Source organism: Lathyrus oleraceus, chromosome 6 (assembly GCF_024323335.1).
Source record: "Lathyrus oleraceus cultivar Zhongwan6 chromosome 6, CAAS_Psat_ZW6_1.0, whole genome shotgun sequence".
In the NCBI taxonomy this organism is placed as follows: domain Eukaryota; kingdom Viridiplantae; phylum Streptophyta; class Magnoliopsida; order Fabales; family Fabaceae; genus Lathyrus; species Lathyrus oleraceus.
Genome location: NC_066584.1, coordinates 38,071,504 through 38,094,049, shown reverse-complemented (window position 1 = coordinate 38,094,049; position 22,546 = coordinate 38,071,504). Strand labels below are relative to the sequence as shown.

Sequence of the window (22,546 nt, the reverse complement as noted above, 5' to 3'; positions counted from 1 at the left end):
CTTATGTCTATTCTTGAATTGTTGCTGTTGTTGTTGCATTGCTAGGTGATTAGCATGCTTATTCTAGCCTTTGGGGCTGTAGCTAATTCCCATGGTGAGGAATTAATGAGTGAACCATGGTGGGTTTGTTGTTGATGTTTGCATGCTAGATGATTAGTGTGCATAGTCTAGCCTTCGGGGCTGTAGCTAATTCCCATGGTGAGGAATTGGTGAGTGAGTCATTAGATCTCAAATGAGTGGGGCTAGTGAGCTTAGTAGCCGTATCTGGATTTGATCGGTGAGCTTGAACTGTATGTTCAAGAATAGTCGGTACCGCATGTGTGGAGTCTCATTTCATAATGAATGTATGGCATATAATATGAATGGATGTATTCCAGTATTATATGTGTGTTATGTGTTGTGTTGTTGATGTTGAGTATGGTTGAGATTATACATATGCTATATGTTACTGTTGAATATGATGTTTGAACGGATATTGCCGTTGCTGAGTGCGTAGTCTGATTAGGGTGAATTGATGTGTTATTTACTTAGCATTACATGTTGTTCTATAATGCTTATTATATTGATTGAGGAACTCACCCTTACATCTATTTTTCAGGTAACGAGCAGTGAGTTGAGTAGAAGCTAGTGCTATGGAGTCTAGTGTCGTCCTTAGTGGGTCATGCTCTGGTAGATGTAACAACGGGAGGGAATGTTTGACTATGTTTTAATTTAGTTGTTGATTCAACTTTACATGTAATGTAGTACATGATTTGAATGTCGATGTTTTGTACCCGCTGCGAATTATGCAAAAGAGTCTTATTTTGATTTAATAAATGAGCATGACAGGATATTTTGATAATTGTTGTGAAATGATTGTGTGACACCCTTCGGGGCATAATTACTCTGATTGATATGTTATTATTTTAATTAAATATTTTGGGGTATTTAGAAGGGTGTTACATTAGTGGTATCAGAGCATAGTCGGTCGAGTCGAGTCGTAATTATTCTGTTTCCCCTGTACGGTATAGGTGTTGTGTAACCTATCAATACTCATTGTTTTAGTTTGTTTGGGTTTTCAGAATAGAGATGGCTGGAAGAGGTAGAGATGATGCTGCAATTGCTGAGGCTCTGGGTATGCTAGCTGGAGTACTTGGAGGAAATCCGAATGTTGTGGGAATGGGAGCTGCTCGTCAACTGAGTGAGTTCCAGAAGAACAATCCTCCAATGTTTAAGGGAGCATACGATCCAGATGGCACTCAGAAGTGGTTAAAGGAGATCGAGAGAATCTTCCGAGTAACTGAGTGTGCCGATAACCAGAAGGTCAGGTTCGGTACGCATATGCTGTCAGAGGAAGCTGATGATTGGTGGGTTGCTACCCGCACTGAGTTGGAATCTGCTGGAAATGCTGAGATCACTTGGGCTGTGTTCAGAGAGAGATTTCTGAGGAAGTACTTTCCAGAGGATGTCAGAGGAAAGAAAGAAATAGAATTCTTGGAATTGAAGCAGGGTAACCGGTCTGTTACTGAGTATGCTGCTAAGTTCACAGAGCTGTCAAAGTATTATACTCCCTATAGTGAGGCTACTGGGGAATTTTCCAAATGTGTGAAGTTTGAGAACGGGTTGCGTCCCGAGATCAAGCAGGCGATTGGATATCAGCGGATCAGGGTGTTTTCTGATTTGGTTGACTGTTGCAGGATTTTCGAACAGGATTCCAAGGCTAGAGCAGAGAGCTATCAGCAAAGGGTTGATAGGAAAGGTAAGAATCAGATTGATCGTGGAAAACCGTATGCAGCTGGCAAAGGTTTCCAGCGGCAGAGTGGGATGAAGAGGCCTAGTGGGGGAGACTCTAGTGCCCCTGTTAAGTGTTATAGATGTGGTCGGGCTGGACATCGTGTTCATGAGTGTACCAGTGCTGAGATGAAGTGTTTCAAGTGTGGAAAAGGTGGTCATTTGGCTGCAGAGTGTCGGTTGAAGACTGTGACTTGTTTCAACTGTGGAGAAGTGGGTCATATCAGTCCACAGTGTCCTAAGCCGAAGAAAGAGAATCAGTCAGGAGGCAAGGTCTTTGCTTTATCGGGTTCTGAGACTTCTGCAGATGATCGTTTGATCCGAGGTACGTGTTATATTAATGGCTTTCCTCTTGTAGCTATTATTGACACAGGTGCTACTCATTCCTTTATATCTTTGGATTGTGCTGTGAAACTTAAGTTAGAGATATCTAAGATGCTTGGAAGTATGGTGATTGATACTCCTGCGAAGGGTTCAGTGACTACTACTTCAGTTTGTTTGAGTTGTCCTTTGAGTATTTTTGGTAGAGACTTTGGGATAGACCTTGTGTGTCTTCCACTAGTGCAGATTGATGTTATCCTGGGTATGAATTGGTTGGTGTTTAACCGAGTTTCTATCAACTGTTTTGATAAGACTGTGATATTCCCTGAGATTGAAGAAGGAAAGGATTTGTTTCTATCAGCGAGGCAGGTGAATGAGGAAGTAACAGATGGGGCAGAGTTGTTTATGCTGTTAGCGACTTTGGAAGCTAAAGATAAACTGGTGATTTGTGATCTGGCTGTGGTGTGTGATTTTCCTGATGTGTTTCCTGAAGAAGTGAATGAATTGCCGCCAGAGCGTGAAGTTGAGTTCTCGATTGATTTGGTACCTGGTACTAGACCAATATCGATGGCTCCGTATCGTATGTCTGCTGTTGAGTTAGCTGAATTGAAGAGTCAGCTGGAAGATCTGTTGGATAAGAAATTTATTCGTCCGAGTGTGTCACCGTGGGGTGCACCAGTGTTGTTGGTTAAGAAGAAAGAAGGTACTATGAGGTTGTGTGTGGACTACAGGCAACTGAACAAAGTGACGATCAAGAATCGGTATCCTTTGCCGAGGATTGATGATTTGATGGATCAATTGGTTGGTGCGAGTGTGTTCAGCAAAATAGATTTGAGATCTGGGTATCATCAGATACGTGTGAAAACTGAAGATATTTAGAAGACTGCTTTCAGAACAAGGTATGGACATTATGAGTATTCTGTAATGCCTTTTGGTGTGACTAATGCGCCTGGAGTATTTATGGAGTACATGAATAGGATTTTCCATCCGTACCTAGACAAGTTTGTGGTAGTGTTTATTGATGACATTTTGGTGTATTCGAAATCTGAAGAAGAGCATGCTGAGCATTTGAGAGTGGTTTTGGGAATTCTACGAGAAAAGAAGTTAATTGCTAAACTGTCTAAATGTGAATTTTGGTTAGAAGAGGTTAGTTTTCTTGGTCATGTGATTTCAAGAGGTGGTGTTGCTGTTGATCCTTCTAAGATAGAAGCGGTATCTAAGTGGGAAGCTCCGAAGTCTGTTGCTGAGATTCGAAGTTTTCTTGGTTTGGCTGGTTATTATAGGAAGTTCATTGAGGGATTTTCTAAGTTGGCGTTACCGTTGACGATGTTGACTAGAAAGGGGCAAGCGTTTGTTTGGGATTCGAAATGTGAAGAAGGTTTCCAAGAGTTAAAGAAAAGGTTGACTACTGCTCCTATCCTGATATTACCGAGTTCGTCGGAACTATTCGAGGTTTATTGTGATGCTTCATTGTTGGGTTTAGGTGGTGTGTTGATGCAGAATAAGCAGGTTATAGCTTATGCTTCGAGACAGCTAAGGGTTCATGAGAGGAACTATCCGACGCACGATTTAGAGTTGGCAGCTGTGGTGTTTGTTCTGAAGTTGTGGAGGCACTATTTGTATGGGTCAAGATTTGAGGTTTTCAGTGACCATAAGAGTTTAAAGTATTTGTTTGATCAGAAAGAGCTGAATATGAGACAGAGGAGATGGTTAGAATTTCTGAAGGATTATGACTTTGGTTTGAATTACCATCCGGGTAAAGCAAATGTAGTGGCTGATGCATTGAGTAGGAAATCATTGCATATGTCTATGTTAATGGTTAGGGAATTGGATTTGATTGAGCAGTTTAGAGACTTGAGTTTGGTGTGTGAGAGTACTCACAATAGTGTTAAATTGGGGATGTTGAAGTTAACGAATGGTATTTTGGATGAGATCAGAGAGGGTCAGAAATCCGATATGCTTTTGGTTGATAAGTTGACTCTAGTGAATCAAGGTCAAGGTGGTGAATTCAGAGTTGATGAGAATGGTGTTTTGAGATTTGGTAATCGGGTGTGTATTCCGGATGTTACTGAGCTTAAGAAGAGCATTCTTGAAGAAGGACATCGTAGTGGTTTGAGTATTCATCCTGGAGCTACGAAGATGTATCATGATTTGAAAAAGTTATTTTGGTGGCCGGGAATGAAGAAAGAAATTGCGAGTTTTGTTTATTCCTGTTTGACTTGTCAGAAGTCAAAGATTGAGCATCAGAAGCCGTCTGGGCTAATGCAACCGTTGGCTATTCCAGAGTGGAAGTGGGATAGTATCAGTATGGATTTTGTTTCTGGTTTGCCGAGGACAAGTAAGAATTTTGAGGCTATATGGGTAATTGTTGATAGATTGACGAAGTCGGCTCATTTCATTCCGATCAGAATGGATTATCCGTTAGAGAGATTAGCCGAGTTGTATATTGAGAAGATTGTAAGTTTGCATGGTATTCCGTCGAGTATTGTTTCGGACAGAGATCCTAGATTTACATCGAAATTTTGGGAAGGTTTGCAGAGAGCTTTGGGAACTAAGCTGAGATTGAGTTCTGCATATCATCCGCAGACTGATGGTCAGACTGAGAGGACGATTCAGTCATTAGAGGATCTTTTGAGAGCTTGTGTTTTGGAAAAGGGAGGTGCTTGGGATTGTTATTTACCTTTGATTGAGTTTACCTACAACAATAGTTTTCATTCGAGCATTGGTATGGCACCGTTTGAAGCCTTGTATGGTAGGAGATGTCGGACACCTTTATGTTGGTATGAGTCCGGTGAGAGTGTTGTGGTTGGACCGGAGATTGTTCAACAAACTACGGAAAAGATTAAGATGATTCAGGAGAAAATGAGAATTGCTCAGAGTCGTCAGAAGAGTTATCATGATAAGAGGAGGAAGTCACTTGAGTTCCAAGAGGGAGATCATGTGTTTCTTCGTGTTACTCCGATAACTGGTGTTGGTCGAGCTTTGAAGTCGAAGAAGTTGACACCTCGATTTATTGGTCCTTATCAGATTTTGGAGAGGATAGGAGAGGTAGCCTATCGTATCGCTTTACCGCCATCGCTTGCGAATTTGCATGAGGTTTTTCATGTGTCTCAGTTGAGGAGGTACATTCATGATCCGTCGCATGTAGTCCAAATAGATGATGTACAGGTGAGAGATAACCTGACTGTGGAAACATCACCTATGAGGATCGAGGATCGAGAATTGAAGCAGTTGCGGGGTAAAGAGATTGCCTTGGTGAAGGTAGCTTGGGGAGGACCAGCAGGTGGCAATGTGACTTGGGAACTTGAGAGCCAGATGAAGGAGTCTTATCCTGAGTTGTTCGCTTGAGGTATGTTTTCGAGGACGAAAACTCTTTTAGTGGGGGAGAGTTGTAACACCCCAATTAAAATAAGATAATTATTTAATTTAAATTAATATTTTATTTATTAATTTAATTGAATAATTGGAAGTTTGGATTATTATTATTATTTTGGAATAATCATTATTGGATTATTATTTTATTGGAATAAAATAAGTTGGAATAATAAAAAGTCCCATTTGTGGTAAAAAGGGTTTTCACGTGAAAAGGAACAGAGAAGCGGCTGAAAGTGGAAAAAGGCAAAGAGGCAGAGCAAGAGAAGAGGGAAAGCTTGAAGCTAACGGAAGTGCCGGATTAACTCAGGTAAGGGGGGTTTATCATCGATTAACGGGTATTATGGGATAGTATGTGATGGGTAGTGAGAAACCATTGAAATTGCCTCTGATTGAATGATATATGTGATGAACTTGTGACTTATTGATGAACGAATTTGGGTGATGATTGATGAGAAATTCGTAGGAATTAGAGGTAGAAAGGTTAACAATTTGTGAAATCGAAAATGTATGATTCGTGTTAGATGTTATGTGTAATATTGTGTGAAATTTGGACTGTGGAAGGGTAAATTGGATAGATCTCGTAGCAGAGAAAGCCATTGCAGATCTGAGAGTTCTGGTTTCTGGTCATATGCGTATGGCACTAGGCAATACGCGTATGAGATGGCTGGTACGCGTATGGCACTAGGCAATACGCGTATGGATGAGGAAGATGATGTTTTGAACGTGTTTTGGTCTCTGTTGGTACGCGTATGGGAATGTGATACGCGTAGCATACGCGTATGGGCGTGGGCATTACGCGTATGGATTTGGTCAGGCGTGGGCAATACGCGTATGGGCATAGGCAATACGCGTATGGGCAGAATTGTGATTTTTCTGTGCTGTTGTTGTGCAGTTTTTGGTTGTTTAGGCTGAGTGATGTACTTAGCTGATGTATGATGTAGCAGGGATCATTTCCCGTTGTTTTGAGTAGTATAGGTATTAGTAGAATGTGCTAATACTGTATTTGATTATGTGGCATGATGTGATATGCTTTTGTGATAAAATGTATTAATGATGTGTGATGATAAGCATGATGCTGTGAATGTATCAGTTATGTATGCATTTGTGAATAGACTGTTTTATGGCTTAGAGTGTGAGCTTATGTCTATTCTTGAATTGTTGCTGTTGTTGTTGCATTGCTAGGTGATTAGCATGCTTATTCTAGCCTTTGGGGCTGTAGCTAATTCCCATGGTGAGGAATTAGTGAGTGAACCATGGTGGGTTTGTTGTTGATGTTTGCATGCTAGATGATTAGTGTGCATAGTCTAGCCTTCGGGGCTGTAGCTAATTCCCATGGTGAGGAATTGGTGAGTGAGTCATTAGATCTCAAATGAGTGGGACTAGTGAGCTTAGTAGCCGTATCTGGATTTGATCGGTGAGCTTGAACTGTATGTTCAAGAATAGTCGGTACCGCATGTGTGGAGTCTCATTTCATAATGAATGTATGGCATATAATATGAATGGATGTATTCCAGTATTATATGTGTGTTATGTGTTGTGTTGTTGATGTTGAGTATGGTTGAGATTATACATATGCTATATGTTACTGTTGAATATGATGTTTGAACGGATATTGCCGTTGCTGAGTGCGTAGTCTGATTAGGGTGAATTGATGTGTTATTTACTTAGCATTACATGTTGTTCTATAATGCTTATTATATTGATTGAGGAACTCACCCTTACATCTATTTTTCAGGTAACGAGCAGTGAGTTGAGTAGAAGCTAGTGCTATGGAGTCTAGTGTCGTCCTTAGTGGGTCATGCTCTGGTAGATGTAACAACGGGAGGGAATGTTTGACTATGTTTTAATTTAGTTGTTGATTCAACTTTACATGTAATGTAGTACATGATTTGAATGTCGATGTTTTGTACCCGCTGCGAATTATGCAAAAGAGTCTTATTTTGATTTAATAAATGAGCATGACAGGATATTTTGATAATTGTTGTGAAATGATTGTGTGACACCCTTCGGGGCATAATTACTCTGATTGATATGTTATTATTTTAATTAAATATTTTGGGGTATTTAGAAGGGTGTTACACCTGACAAGATTTCTCAATCCTGTTCCTACGTATCTCCAGGTGTTATGAAGAACTCAATACTACGTAGTTCTACTTAGAAAGAACTATTGGATTGATTGTTTTTATAGAGTGGTCCTTTAGACATATCGAGTGACTAAACCTTTAGTTATTGCTCGCTCTTGGAGATAGAAGTTTTTAACGGATGACAATTACTCGGATGTCCGAGTAAGGCAACTGATATCCAATCAATCGAGAAGAGGAACCGAAGACTTTAGACCATCTTCTTTTTCACCATTTTGAAGCGGTGTTTAAGTATGATTAAGTAATTTGGATTTGATTAGGAAAAATGCACTCGATGTTTGATCGGTGTTTTTATTATTTGCGTTGAATTGAAAATGGGTGGAATGATTTGAAGGTTTTTGAAAATGATGGAGAAATGGATAATGTAAATTGTTATGATTTGGGAAAATTGTTCAACGTCGGATTGAGTATTTGTTTTGTTTTTTTATTCTTTTTGAAAGTGTTGATTTTAATCTTGAGTTAACAATTAACTAATACAATAACAATAAAGGAAAACGGTAAACTTATTACACATTTATAGGAGTGAGAGTACAATTTATCGAATGAGGATACAATATAACAATTAACAATACAAGCTCAATAAACAACGGTAAATAACAAAAATCTAGTTGTAAGAAGGCCCAAGAGAATGCCAATGGACCAAAATAAAATCGGAATTTTGAACTATTGAATTTAGCGTAATGTTTAGCAATTGTAAAATGATTAATGTAGGAATCACCCTATCTGAGGTCGGTCAACAAGAGTTTATACGGTTAAGCATTTTATGAAGTTAAATTGAATTTTTAACTCCGAAATTACAATACATCTGTGAAAAATCGATGATTTAAGCGACATTTTGAAAGATAAAAAGAAATGACATTTAAACTAAAGAATGTAGGTTCATGTATGAATCACCTTATCTGAGGTCAGTCAACAAAATTTTATGCGTTTAAGCAAAATTTTGAAGTTAAATTAAATTTTTAACTCCGAGTTGCAATGCATCTGTGAAAAATCGATGGGACAAATAAATCAAATTTTTTTCTTTAACAATTTAAAAAATAAATAATAATAACAATCATAATAATAATAGTAATAATAATTAATAATGATAAAGAATAAATAATAATAATTAGAAAAATTAAACATAATCAATAATAAAAATAATGCTTATAATGAGAATAATAAGTAATAATACATAAAAAAAATCAATAATAATATCAACAATAATAATAATCAATAAATAGGAATAAAAAACAACAATAATAATAATAAATGATAATTAACAATAAATATCAATAATAATAATAATAATAACAAATGATAATAATAATAATAATAATAATAATAATAATAATAATAATATAGTAAATAAAAATAGTTAACAATAATAATAATATTATTAATAAAAAATGATAATAATAGTATTGTTAATAATAATATATGAGATTAATTACTATGCACCATCAGTGTAAAAAGATTAAGATTAACTGACGGTGTAAAATCATTTTACACTGTATTTCAATTAAATTCATAATATATAATAAAATTTAATTGATCCATAAAATAACAATAGTGATAATAAAAATAATAAAGATAGTAATAATAGTATAAAATGGTAATAATAATAATGTAATATATATATATATATATATATATATATATATATATATATATATATATATATATATATATCTATATATATATATATATATATATATATATATTATATATATATATATATATATATATATATATATATATATATATATATATATATATATATATATATATATATATATATATATATATATATATATATATATATATATATAAAAGAAAAAGGGTGATGCACTGACAATGTAAATTTATTTTACACTGTCAACCACCATGCATTTCGTCAGGTAAAACTGGAAATTTTAAAATACTAGTATGACATGTCAAAATGATATATTTTTATTGGATGACAGTGTAAAATTATTTTCCCACTGTCATTGCATCACCTTTAAACTCATATATATATATATATATATATATATATATATATATATATATATATATATATATATATATATATATATATATATATATATATATATATATATATATATATATATATATATATATATATATATATATATATATATATATATATATATATATATATAAGAAAAAAAAAGGGAATTTTTACCAATATACCCCAGTTTTTCAATTAATTTCCCAAAATAACCCACATTTCAAAAAAATTCCCAATCTACCCCACATGCATAAGGGAGGCGCCAATTGGATTGGCGCCCCCTCTTAAAAATTACAAGGAGGCGCCAATTGGATTGGCTAGGGCAGGTGCCCTAGCCAATCCAATTGGCGCCTGTGTGTTATTTTTAAGAGGGGGCGCCAATCCAATTGGCGCCTCCCTTAAAAAAGCCTCAAATGAAAAAACTTCCAACATGAAAGTTGTAGATCTTTTCAAGACAATGAATTTGGATATAAATTTTGCAACATTTGGATTTTTTTTGAGAAAGTTATGGCCAGTTGAAGTTGGACTTCTGAGTTTTTCAACTGTTATCTGACCCATAATGTTTTGTATTATTGCATGTGTTTCTTTTAGGAATATGAATTTTTGTCCAACATAACATTTGAAGTAGACATCCTAAATTTTGCAATGCACTTGGTCCCACCTCAAAATAATAAAAATGAGTGAGTTAGGTCCCTGCGAACTTGACCCAAAATTAGGGTTTCAACTGTAATTTGACCTATAATGTCTTGCATTATTTCATGTGTTTCTTTTAGAGTTATGAAATTTTGTCCAACATAACATTTGAAGTAGACATCTTAAATTTTCTAATGCACTTGGTCCCACCTCAAAATAATTAAAAATGAGTGAGTTAGGTCCCTGCGTGGTTGACCTAAAATTAGGGTTTTGAAATGTTTTGAAATGAATGATGAGCTTCCAAGTTTCAAATGGATTTTTGATGAACATGAAAGTTGTTCATATGGCGACTGTTGTTAAAACTTGAATGGAGGCGCCAATTGGATTGGCTAGGGCAGCTGCCCTAGGCTAGGGCAGGTGCCCTAGGCTAGGGTAGGTGCCCTAGCCAATCCAATTGGCGCCTATGTGTATGTTTTAAAAGGAGGCGCCAACTCAATTGGCGAGTCCCTCATAAAATGCCTTTTTTGTCTTATAAATAGATGCGTTGTGTGACCTATTGTTCCACAACTCATATAATCATTTGGCTATCATGTTTGGTGTTCGTCGCCGATACGGTAAGGTGATTTATGCGAGAGACAAACCGCAATTGCTGATGCTGTTTTGGAACATCACCACGTTAGATCAACTGAAGAGGGAGCTGGTTCGATGGTTAGACGGGAAAATACCAGAAGGGGAAAAAATCAGAAGTATTGAGAGACTTGACAGTATCTTTGGTTGGGTGCGAATGAGGACTGATAAGGATGCTAGGGAAATGATGTTCGGTCGAGACGACATTAATTTGATTGTTGTAATCAGTTAGAATTATTTATGTTTTCAGATGTTTTGTACTGATGTTGGTTATGAAACTCGTTGTAACAAGAACTTAATGATATATAATGATTGATTGTTACAGAAATACAATGTTACAACAAGCATAAGATGTAGATACAATGTTACAAATAGCTTAAGATCTAGATATAATGTTACAATAAGCTTAAGATGTAGATGATGCTCCTTGATTGGGACAGTTGTTTTTGTTGTGTCCTGGTTGACGACAGATACTACATAATCTTATCATTTTATCTGTGGAATCCATCTCTGTTCTTATACGTGTGCTGTTTGGCCTTCCTTTCTTCTTTCTACGCATCTCTTCATTGTGCCAAACAATATCTCCTTCATATGGAGGCCAATAATCCTCCATTGGTAGTACTGAAAAGCTTTGACTATATACATTCATGATGGTGCTGGCCTTGTACACATCAGATAAATGGGTGTAAGCGTCTTGACGAGTATAAGCGCATGCTGCAATGACATGGGAGCAAGGTATGCGGAAGGCCTGAAATTTTCCACAATCGCACCAACTTGTGTTTAGTCTAACAGCGTAGGCTAAATTTGGTCTCCCCTCGCTGTTGCCCATTGTTTCCTGGACGCTGAAATTTTGTCTATGACGGTCAAACACTGTTACAGCGTGTGTCGTAGCTTTGATGCTCTCCTCTTTCATGACCTTCATGCAACATTCACTGAATACTTGTCCGGACATTAACACTGCACTCCATCTTTCACCTCTGCTTGCGAACATAGAAGCCAACCTATAATAGGTTGATCTTACCAAGGCTGTTATCGGCAGGTTTCGTATTCCTTTAAAAACCCCGTTCATGCATTCCACAATGTTTGTTGTCATGTGGCCCCATCGACAACCACCGTCAAATGCTCTTGTCCACTGCTCTACTGGGATGTTATTTATCCATCTCCCCGCGTCTTCATTAGACAGTCGAATCTCATCACGATAATATTGAAAAGACGGTTGAGTTAACGCATACCCAGCATTCACCACCTTCTTGCGAAGATTCTTATCTTTTATAGCACGCATGAAGTTTTGTGCTATGTGTCTGATACAGTAGACATGTGTAGAAGGAGGATCATGCCATCCGTTTTCATGGTTGTTGTAGGCACTTTCGATGGCAGCATGTCTATCAGAAATCAGACATAGATTGGCTTGTGGTGCGACATGCGTTCTGAGATGTCGAAGAAAGAAACCCCATCCAGCAGCTGTTTCACCTTCAACAAGAGCAAAGGCAACGGGAAATACATTGTTGTTACCGTCTTGTGCAACTGCCATGAGCAACGTACCCTTGTATTTTCCGTATAACCAAGTGCCATCAATTTGCAGGAGAGGTTTGCAGAATGCGAAACCTTTGATGCAAGGGTCAAATGCCCAAAAGAGACGGTGGAATATTCTATTACCTGTAGCACAGGTTCCGTCTGGCATCATTGCTGGCACTGTCTCCAGAATTGCCACGGTTCCTGGGACATAAGTTTTTAGTGCCCATAAAAATCGTGGTAATTCTTTGAATGAGTCCTCCCAGTTGCCGAAAACCTGCTCAACAGCCTTTGTCCTCGCAATCCATGCTTTCTTGTAAGATGGAGTATAATTATATGTTGTTCGGATATGTGATATAATTATACTCACCTTCACTGATGGGTCTTTGTTTACCAATGGCAGAATGTCTCGACAAATCAATGCTGTGCTCAGTTGACGGTGATCTTGTGCAACGGTTGTTGCGACGCAACTGTGTGGTGGGTCTATTGAAGCGATCTCCCAAGAGTCATTTCTCTTCTTGTAAGATGCAGCCAAACGAAACTTACATAGCATGTTACAACATTCAATAACATACCTTCTTGAATCAGTGCGTTTAACCGTAAAGTCAACAAAGTTGTTCATGTGATATTTTTTGATTGCCAAGACACATTCCTCTTTGGTATGAAACATGTCTCCCACCTTTAATTCTCCTACTGGTCTCGGATACGGATTGTAGAAGACACTGTCGGACATTTCATCATCGTGAAGATCCATATTTGTCATATGTTGAGGAGGAATATAGACATGAGTAGGAGGTATTGGTGGTGGTTGACCCTCATCTTCATCTCAGGATGTGATCAACCTGTATCTCAGTCTCCTCTTCTTCTTCATCAACAACGTCGACCTCTACTTCTGCTTCTGGGTTGAGTTCATCTGAGCATTGTGCATCATCTGCATCATCTCCACCAGCTGGATCCTGATATGTTACTTGAGACTGTTGAGACGGTATACATGGTTGTAAAGTAATGTACAACTCGATAGAATCCATGCCTGAATGTTCATGACTAAGAAACATGCTTTGCACATCTTCATCGTCTCGTATCTTTAGGGGGAAAAACTTGCATTGACCATTCTCAAAAAATATAGGATTCTGATATGTCATCCTTGACACAATACCTCCCTGTATAAAGGATTGTATTCTTTTTTTGAAATGCAAAAAGGTTGCATTTCTCTTCATCGAAACTCTAATGGTATCAGTGTTTCTAAAACAAAAACCATGAAGCTCAGACTCAAAACTTTCACCGTTGCAGTGAACGTTGATACTGTATAATGATGAAGATGACATTTTGGAGATGAAAAGTATTTTGCAAGTGCAGATGAAAGTGAGTGAAGATGAAAAGTATTTTGAAGATGAAAAGTATTTTGCAAGTGCAGATGAATGTGATAGTAAGACACTTAAATAGATGGTATTAATGTCTCACATTGAAGCTAGTCTGAGATACCGTGTCAAGCATGCAAGTAATTTCAGAGATGATGTGTCTGTCATGCAAGACAGTGTGACTTGATGTGTCAAGCATGCTAGCTAGTTCAGAGATGAGGTGTCTGTCATGCAAGACAGTGTGAGTTGATGTGTCAAGCATGATAGGTAGTCAAGAGTTAATGTGTCTGTCATGCAAGCTATCAAGTAGGTAGTCATCAACATACAGGAGACAAGACAGACACGTGTCGGACACCTAAGACGGTCAGAGATGAGGTGTCAATCCTGCAAGACAGTGTGAGTTGATGTGTCAGCCAGGCAAGCTATCAAGAAGCTAGTCATCAGCATACAGGAGACAAGACAGACACGTGTCGGACACCTAAGATGGTCAGAGATGATGTGTCAATCATGCAAGCCATCCATAAGTGAATTGTTCAGCATGCAGGAGACAGCAATGCCACGTGTTGAGCATGCAAAGGGTGGCGCCAATTGGATTGGCGCCTACCTTTAGGACTTGCACATGGTCGCCAGTTTGAATGGCGCCCCCCTTAGTCAGTCCTTGAAACCAAGCATTCAGAACTAGGCTTGCATGCATGTGCCCTAGGGTGTCGCCAATTTGAATGGCGCCCCCTCCTAAATAATGTACATGGGCGCCAAATGAGGTGGAGACACCATGCAAACACATTTTTTCATGCACTCATCCATTTGCCTATAAATTGATCCACTCCTTCAACAATTCTTCCACACCAACATTCTCACTACCTCATCTACATTTCTCACTACTTCATCTCCATTACTTCTTTTACAATTTCATCTCCAACAAAATCTTCCATTTTCATCTACACCAACTCCCCAATAATATGTCTTTACTCACAATGGGCGAGGCACACAGAGGAACAGTTGCAAACATCGCGACATACGTAAGTATTTTCTTATACTTCTTTTTTATGTTTCATCTCCACCTACCCCATTTTATTTTGAAATACCGACTTAAAAAAGCATACATTATTTCTATTATAGGATGTCTCAAGGTTTCGCACTCGAGTCCACGAATTTGTCCACATGGACCCGTTGATTCAACCTTATGTTGAACTTGCCGGTTTTGGTCACCTTAGCAAAATTATGTCTTGGTCTATAGATAACAAATTCATTCTCGCCTTATGCGAAAGATGGAGGCCAGAGACACACACATTTTGGTTTCCAACCGGTGAGTGTACCGTGACGTTAGAAGACGTCTACATGCTTTTAGGACTACGAATTGAAGGCAAAGCTGTTAATGGTAAGACCAACTTTCCAAATTCAATTTGCATGGAGCTTTTAAACGTTGATTTGTTAGATGATAATGCTAGGGGACAAGGTATACTACTTTCACGCCTAAAGTCATATTATAATAGTTTTTATTTAGATGAGCATTCTACCGAAGAAGCTCGAATCATTAAAACTAGGTGTTACATTATGTTGTTACTAGGATCCTTTTTATTTCCCGAAGGTAGTGGTTCTAGCATGCATATTATGTACTTACCTTTACTTAGACAAATAGATAGAATAGGTAGTTATAGTTGGGGATCCGCATGTCTAGCCTATCTCTATAGTTCTTTGTGCAAAAACTGCCACAAAGATACTTCTACATTTTCTGGATGTGCTGTTTTGCTACAAGCATGGGGATGGTCAAGACTACCGTCTCTAGCACCGGTCAATAGCAACCCCTTCACTTTTCCATATGCAAAAAAGTAAGTTGTTTAAATTGCTATATCTTTACTTCCTTCCTTACAGTTTATTACCCATAACTAATTTATTTTAACTTTTTGGTGTAGATGGTCGGCACGCGGTATGAATTACAACAGATGTCCGAGACACTGTATTACTCAATATCGCAACCTGTTGGATCACCTTCGACCGGCAGACGTAAGCAAAATAATTACATTATTTCTTCATATTATATTCACTTTTTCTACATTCATTTAAATCCTATTGTCTTTAACATTTCAGTTCATTTGGCGTCCATACCTTAATATGGATCATGAGCATCAGATCAACCCTGAAGACGCAGCCGTATGGACAACATGCACACCAATAATACGGTTCACAACAGTGGAGCTGCACAACACCGATCGTGTGAAGCTGCAGTTTGGTATGGTCCAGAATATCCCAGATCCCCCAGCTAGCCTAGGAGAATGGCATATGCGTAAAGTGAACGACCAATGGAACTTCAACCCTTGGCAACAATTCGCAAGATCAGAGTGTCGCAAGTGGAAGCACCGTCATGACCATGTCTTAACTGACGCAGTCATGCCAAATGAGGTAAAACCAAGTCGTACTTATATGGCTTGGTATAGATCAGTTGGATTTCAATTCATCGCCGATGATATGTACCTCTACGACCCACGCCAGACAACTTACACACAAGAAGCCTCAACATCTAACCCCCAACAACATTCTCAGCCCAATTACTCACAACCACCTATCCGACAAACTTTCCGTTCCACAAACACACAAACATACAACCAAAACATGCCATTCACCCAACCCCAAAACCAAGAACATCCCCCATACCACCACCAACAAATGGACCATCAACCTTCGACCGAACATCGCTTCGCACCCACACCATCACCCTACCAAAGTCGCCTTACCCAAAACACTAACCGCCCCATCACCTACCGTAGCCAAGAACCCCAAACATCACAATACCAAAACATCCCACAACCATATCTCTTCCAAACACCCCAACAACCTTTCCAACCTTTCCTAGACCCATCATTGTCACCCATGTCCCCCTTCAACCGTCCTGGTCGCCCATCCATGAGTCAACCACACCCCAACTTCTCTGGCATGGGTCATGAGCTCAGCTACGCCGGTACACCATCATTGAATACTGAAGACTATGCTGAGTTGGCTCAATACCTCAACGGATCTTCTCCTGTAGGCGGTAATGACGCTCCTGGACCATCAGATGAACAAACACCGGTTCAGAATCGTCAACGTGGGTTAGGGCCAAGGGTTAGGATAGCTAGGGGATGTGGGACCGGAGGTCGGTTAGGTGATCCCGGTCATCACCATTAGGATTCATTGTGTAAAATCCAAATTTTATTAATATCAATTCGTATTATGTCAAATTTATCTTTGTGTATTCTCCAAACATTAAGTTTCTTTCATAATTCTTAAATAAACACATATCATAAAACAAAAATTTATAAGTCAAAAACCCTAATTCAAGGACTTGTTATTGTTATGTTGAAGGGCTTGAAGTTGGTCCCTTTTGGCAAAGTTCACATACACTTGTTTTGACAGAAACCCTAATTTTGGGTCAAGTTCGCAGGGACATAACTCACTCATTTTAAATTATTTTGAGGTGGGACCAAGTGCATTGCAAAATTTAAGATGTCTACTTCAAATGTTATGTTGGACAAAAATTCATATTCCTAAAAGAAACACATGCAATAATACAAAACATTATGACTCAGATAACAGTTATAATGTCAAAGAGTCCAAGTTCAGGTGCCCATACCTTTCTCATAAAAGCTGCAAATGATGCAAACCTTTAGTCCAAATTCATTATCTTGAAAAGATATACAACTTTTATGTTGAAGGTTTTGTCATTTGAGGCTTTTATCATTCATACTAAAGGGCTTGAAGTTGGTCCCTTTTGGCAAAGTTCACATACACTTGTTTTGACAGAAACCCTAATTTTGGGTCAAGTTCGCAGGGACATAACTCACTCATTTTTAATTATTTTGAGGTGGGACCAAGTGCATTGCAAAATTTAAGATGTCTACTTCAAATGTTATGTTGGACAAAAATTCATATTCCTAAAAGAAACACATGCAATAATACAAAACATTATAGGTCAGATAACAGTTATAATGTCAAAGAGTCCAAGTTCAGGTGCCCATACCTTTCTCATAAAAGCTGCAAATGATGCAAACCTTTAGTCCGAATTCATTATCTTGAAAAGATATACAACTTTTATGTTGAAGGTTTTGTCATTTGAGGCTTTTATAATTCATACTAAAGGGCTTGAAGTTGGTCCCTTTTGGCAAAGTTCACATACACTTGTTTTGACAGAAACCCTAATTTTGGGTCAAGTTCGCAGGGACCTAACTCACTCATTTTTAATTATTTTGAGGTGGGACCAAGTGCATTGCAAAATTTAAGATGTCTACTTCAAATGTTATGTTGGACAAAAATTCATATTCGTAAAAGAAACACATGCAATAATACAAAACATTATGGGTCAGATAACAGTTGAAAAACTCAGAAGTCCAACTTCAACTGGCCATAACTTTATCAAAAAAAATCCAAATGTTGCAAAATTTATATCCAAATTCATTGTTTTGAAAAGATCTACAACTTTCATGTTGGAAGTTTTTTCATTTGAGGCTTTTTTAAGGGAGGCGCCAATTGGATTGGCGCCCCCTCTTAAAAAATACACACAGGCGCCAATTGGATTGGCTAGGGCAGGTGCCCTAGCCAATCCAATTGGCGCCTCCTTGTAATTTTTAAGAGGGGGCGCCAATCCAATTGGCGCCTCCCTTATGCATGTGGGGTAGATTGGGAATTTTTTTGAAATGTGGGTTATTTTGGGAAATTAATTGAAAAACAGGGGTATATTGGTAAAAATTCCAAAAAAAAGTGTTGGAAATCAGAGAGAGATGAAGATGAATTTTTTTCAAAATATTTAAACCCATTCCGGTGTCGACACGTGGTTTGAGGAGGAAAAGCAAAAAAGTCAAAATAAACCACAAGGGTAGGCATCTTCTTTCTCGATAACTCTCACTCTTAGGTAACAAAACTTAAAAAAAACATCACAATAAAAACTATCTTCTCGTTTGTTTGTTTGTTTGAAATTCCAAGTTTCACTTTTGCACACTACAAACAAAAATCAAATGTAAACTCTATGATTCCAAACAAACACAACTCAAAACAAAATTGAAAATATAAAAAGGGGTACAAAGCAAAACTTCCGGCGTCGGCACGAATCTTACAGCAGCAACATGGTGTGTTGAGCGACGATTGATGTAGGTTTCGCGGGGAAAGGGCGATGTAGGAAGATCATAGTGTGTTTTGACGAATTTAAGTATGGTGGTGGTTTGCGTCGATGGTGAACGGTTCATGTGCGGTGGTTCAATGACGTGACAGTGGTGAGAGGCAATGAATCAGAATTGTGAAGTTCTGATTATTGATATGCGTTGCAAGTTGGACAATGTTTGTTGTTGTTATTGTTTGTCGCCAGAAATCGTGCGTGGCTGTGGTGGAGCAAGGTGGTGCAGGCTTATTGGTTCGAATAAGGTGGTCGAAAAAAGGAAGATTGGTCGTGTGAGTTTTGTTTGATGAGGATGATGAAGAAGAAGTGTGTGTTAGATCTTATAAAGACGATGAAGAAGAAGTGTGTGTTAGATCTTATAAAGATGATGAAGGTTATGAACAGTTGTGAAGAAGAGAAGGAAGGGAAGTGTGTGGGACGTGAAAGCACTCATTGAATCAATCAAAGGAGTTAGTGAAAAACCCAATAACATACTGGTTTTATGAGCTCTTTCATTTCAGTAAAAAATGAGAGAGAATATATTAGTTTTTTCTTTAAATTATGGTGAGAAAGAGAGAGACTTATTAGAGTGTTTTTCTTTTTTTTTTAAAGGTGAGTCATTTATGTGGTTGCTTGAATATGATTCACGTAACCGAAAACTCATCCTATTTTTTCTTATCCTTTTTTTATTTCATAAAGATGGAAAGAGAGATGTCACACGGCCACTTGTGAGTGGAGGGGTTGAGATATTTTTTTTCTTATGATTTCTTAATTTAATTTAATTTAAAAAAGAAGCTTAATTTTTAAATTCAAATGAAAGCTAAAGTTTAACAATTTAAAATAAAATTAATAATACAAGATAAAATTGAATTAAAACATAATTAAATCTAAAAAAAATTCTACCTATTAATTTGGCTAAAAAAAACAAAAATAATCGAATATAAATTGGGCGCAAAAATACCCGAAAAATAAAAATGAACGCATCTAACATGTTTTTGAAAATTCTGCAAGCTCGATTTTGTAATTTTTCTCCTGTTAATTTTGCGTACATTTGAGAATTGACTCAACTGATCTGTTTGTAGATCCGAAAAATTATTTTGGTTGATATTTTAAGCGTTATACAAAACAAAATGCATGTTGTGATAAGTAGAAAATGCAGATGTCTTGTGAATGTCCTCATTACTGATAACGATGTTGTGAATAGACAATCAATTGCAAATGAATCGCTCTTAGACCATTCGCTCCTCATTCTCAAACACAGTCAAAACTCTACAAAGAGTCAGATGAAGACAATACTTTTGATTGTCACCCTCTGAACCTCTAAAACATGATGCAATAGGAATAAACGATTCACTGAGATTGAGAAATCAAATCTTTTGACTTCTTAATCAACAGATGACTAAATGAATATTATCAAGACCAGAAAAAAATGTCAAAAATCCAGACTTTTCATCTAAACCCCGATGAATGCTTTTTAACTGATGAAATGCATGATCAAATGAAAGTGAATAGGCTATGCTGATGCAGGTGGAAAAACTTAGGGTAAAATTTTCGGTATGTCAGTTGCCCCTACTTAAACATCTTTAACTGGAGGATATGAAGATCTTTTGTCGTCAAATCGTTATGGTGAAAGATAGTTTAAATACCAAACATACCCAAATTTTCCCCTTTTATGCAATAGAATGGTATTCTTGTGGTCATGAACTAATGCAACTTTACTAGGGATGGATTTGTTATAAAGTATCATGTTTGACTATCCTTCAAACGTTCTTTGTTGAAGGTAGACTCTCTTGGGTAAGAAATGATCATATTTTCAATTGCTATTGGTTGTCAATAGATTCCTATAGAGATTGAGATGTTCAACTACTCCCGTTGCTCGGATCTAACACAGGGAGATCTTCGTCTTTTGCCGAAGATGAATACTTCAATCTAACACCAAGAGGTCTTCGTACTGTTGGGAAATAGATGTCAGACCTAACACAAAGAGATCTAAACAACCTTCTTGGAATCTTAAACCTCCGATCTAACACTCAAAGATCTTCACATTATTGAAAGTGATGCTAAGATCTAACACCAAGAGATCTTGGCACTGCTGGAAATGATACTAAGATCTAACATATAAATACCTTGGTATCACTAGAAAGAAACTCTGATCTAACACAAAGAGATCGTCGATCTATTGATAAGAAACGTTGATCTAACATACAGAGATCTTTGTTCTTGCTGAAAATGATGCTAAGATCTAACACAAAGATATCTTAGTTTGACTGGTAAGAAGCTATAATCTAACACAAAGAGATCATTTCCTTTGAACTAGGATGCTTGGATCTAACACAAAGAGATCTTCACTTCTGATAAGTTGAATGTTCGTTCTAACACACAGAGATATTCATATTGCGGAAAATAATGCTAAAATCTAACACAAAGAGGTCTTAGTACTGTAGGGTATTCCGATCTAACATAACAAGATCTTCATACCACAAAAAAATGAAAAACTAAGATTTAACACAAAGAGATTTACACAATAAAGAAAAAAAGATGCTAAAATCTACCACAAAGAGATTTTGACACTGCTGAAAGTGAAGCTATGATATATCACAAAGAGATCATTGCCCTAAAAATGATGTTCTGATCTAACACAAGGAGATCATTGCACTACTTATCATACCCCAAAATTTTCCCTACCCTTTCTACTTTTCATCTGGCTCATGACCTTTACCTCATCTATACATTCATGCCATATTCATATATATCATGACCTTAGCATATATTCAAAAAAATGCATAAAACATAAAACATTTTGCATACATTAGCCTTAACATGCATATCATATTTCAAAACAAAAAACTCATACATTTTCTCCATCTTCTTCATAACCAAACCTGACTTCCCGAAATCGCTACGAAACGAGAAGCAACTCTCATTGCAGAATGGGGAAAATTAAACACAACCAAGCTGCGATGAAGGAAGAGATTGATGTTGTCAAGGAAAAGGTAAACCAAATATTGGAAGCCATATTGTCTCTTGCAAGAAAGGAGGATAACCTTCAGTGGTTGTAGACGCTAGGAACATTGTTTCCCAATTTGACTTCACTTCACTCCAAATACCTGAGGTGGCTGATCCCGAGTTTGGGCTTCCATATGAATACACGCCTCCTTAAGGTGTTAATGTTCCCCCACCAATCAAAATCTTGACGGTGAACTTGGTTTCTCAAGAGAGTTTTGTTGCTTCAGTGAGACAAGGCTCGTAGTATAATGATAAAGACCTTTGGTATGCATACTTCATGCCAACTCAGAACCACTGTCTAACTGTGCTGACGAGAGGCTTCGCACCCTTGAGGGGAAATTCAAAGTTATGGAAGTGTATATAAATCCTAGGCTTGATGTTGTTGATATATGCCAGGTGCCATACGTGGTGATCCCTCAGAAATTCAAGGTACCTGATTTCGAGAAGTACAAGCGAGTCAGTTGTCCTAAAACCCACCTAAGGGCATATTGCAGGAAAATGGTTGCATACTCTGATAATGGCAAGCTGTTTATCCACTACTTCCAGGATAGCCTCAATGGAGCATCCCTAGAATAGTATATACACTTAGAGATAAGTCATGTCCAGACTTGGAGGAACCTCGTTGAAGCGTTCCTCAAACATTACCAATACAATATGAACATGGTTCCTAACCGCACTCAGTTGTAGA

At 37.6% G+C, this 22,546-nt stretch overlaps 2 protein-coding genes across 2 annotated transcripts; both read left to right on the top strand.

Moving 5' to 3' along the window:
• Positions 1 to 14,709: 14,709 nt before the first annotated feature.
• Positions 14,710 to 15,628, top strand: LOC127090977 (protein MAIN-LIKE 2-like). The gene is made up of 2 exons (XM_051029462.1): positions 14,710 to 14,749; positions 14,850 to 15,628. Exon 2 carries the CDS (start codon positions 14,892 to 14,894, stop codon positions 15,561 to 15,563), a length of 672 nt encoding a protein of 223 aa, XP_050885419.1. The 5' UTR covers positions 14,710 to 14,749; positions 14,850 to 14,891; the 3' UTR covers positions 15,564 to 15,628.
• Positions 15,629 to 15,679: 51 nt separating this feature from the next.
• On the top strand, positions 15,680 to 16,945 carry LOC127090976 (altered inheritance of mitochondria protein 3-like). The gene is made up of 2 exons (XM_051029461.1): positions 15,680 to 15,734; positions 15,819 to 16,945. Exon 2 carries the CDS (start codon positions 15,843 to 15,845, stop codon positions 16,890 to 16,892), a length of 1,050 nt encoding a protein of 349 aa, XP_050885418.1. The 5' UTR covers positions 15,680 to 15,734; positions 15,819 to 15,842; the 3' UTR covers positions 16,893 to 16,945.
• Positions 16,946 to 22,546: the final 5,601 nt, after the last annotated feature.

What these genes read in the sequence shown, in the direction of transcription:
- LOC127090977 (XM_051029462.1), top strand. Translation starts at nt 14,892, where the DNA reads ATGGACCCGTTGATTCAACCTTATGTTGAACTTGCCGGTTTTGGTCAC.
- LOC127090976 (XM_051029461.1), top strand. Translation starts at nt 15,843, where the DNA reads ATGGATCATGAGCATCAGATCAACCCTGAAGACGCAGCCGTATGGACA.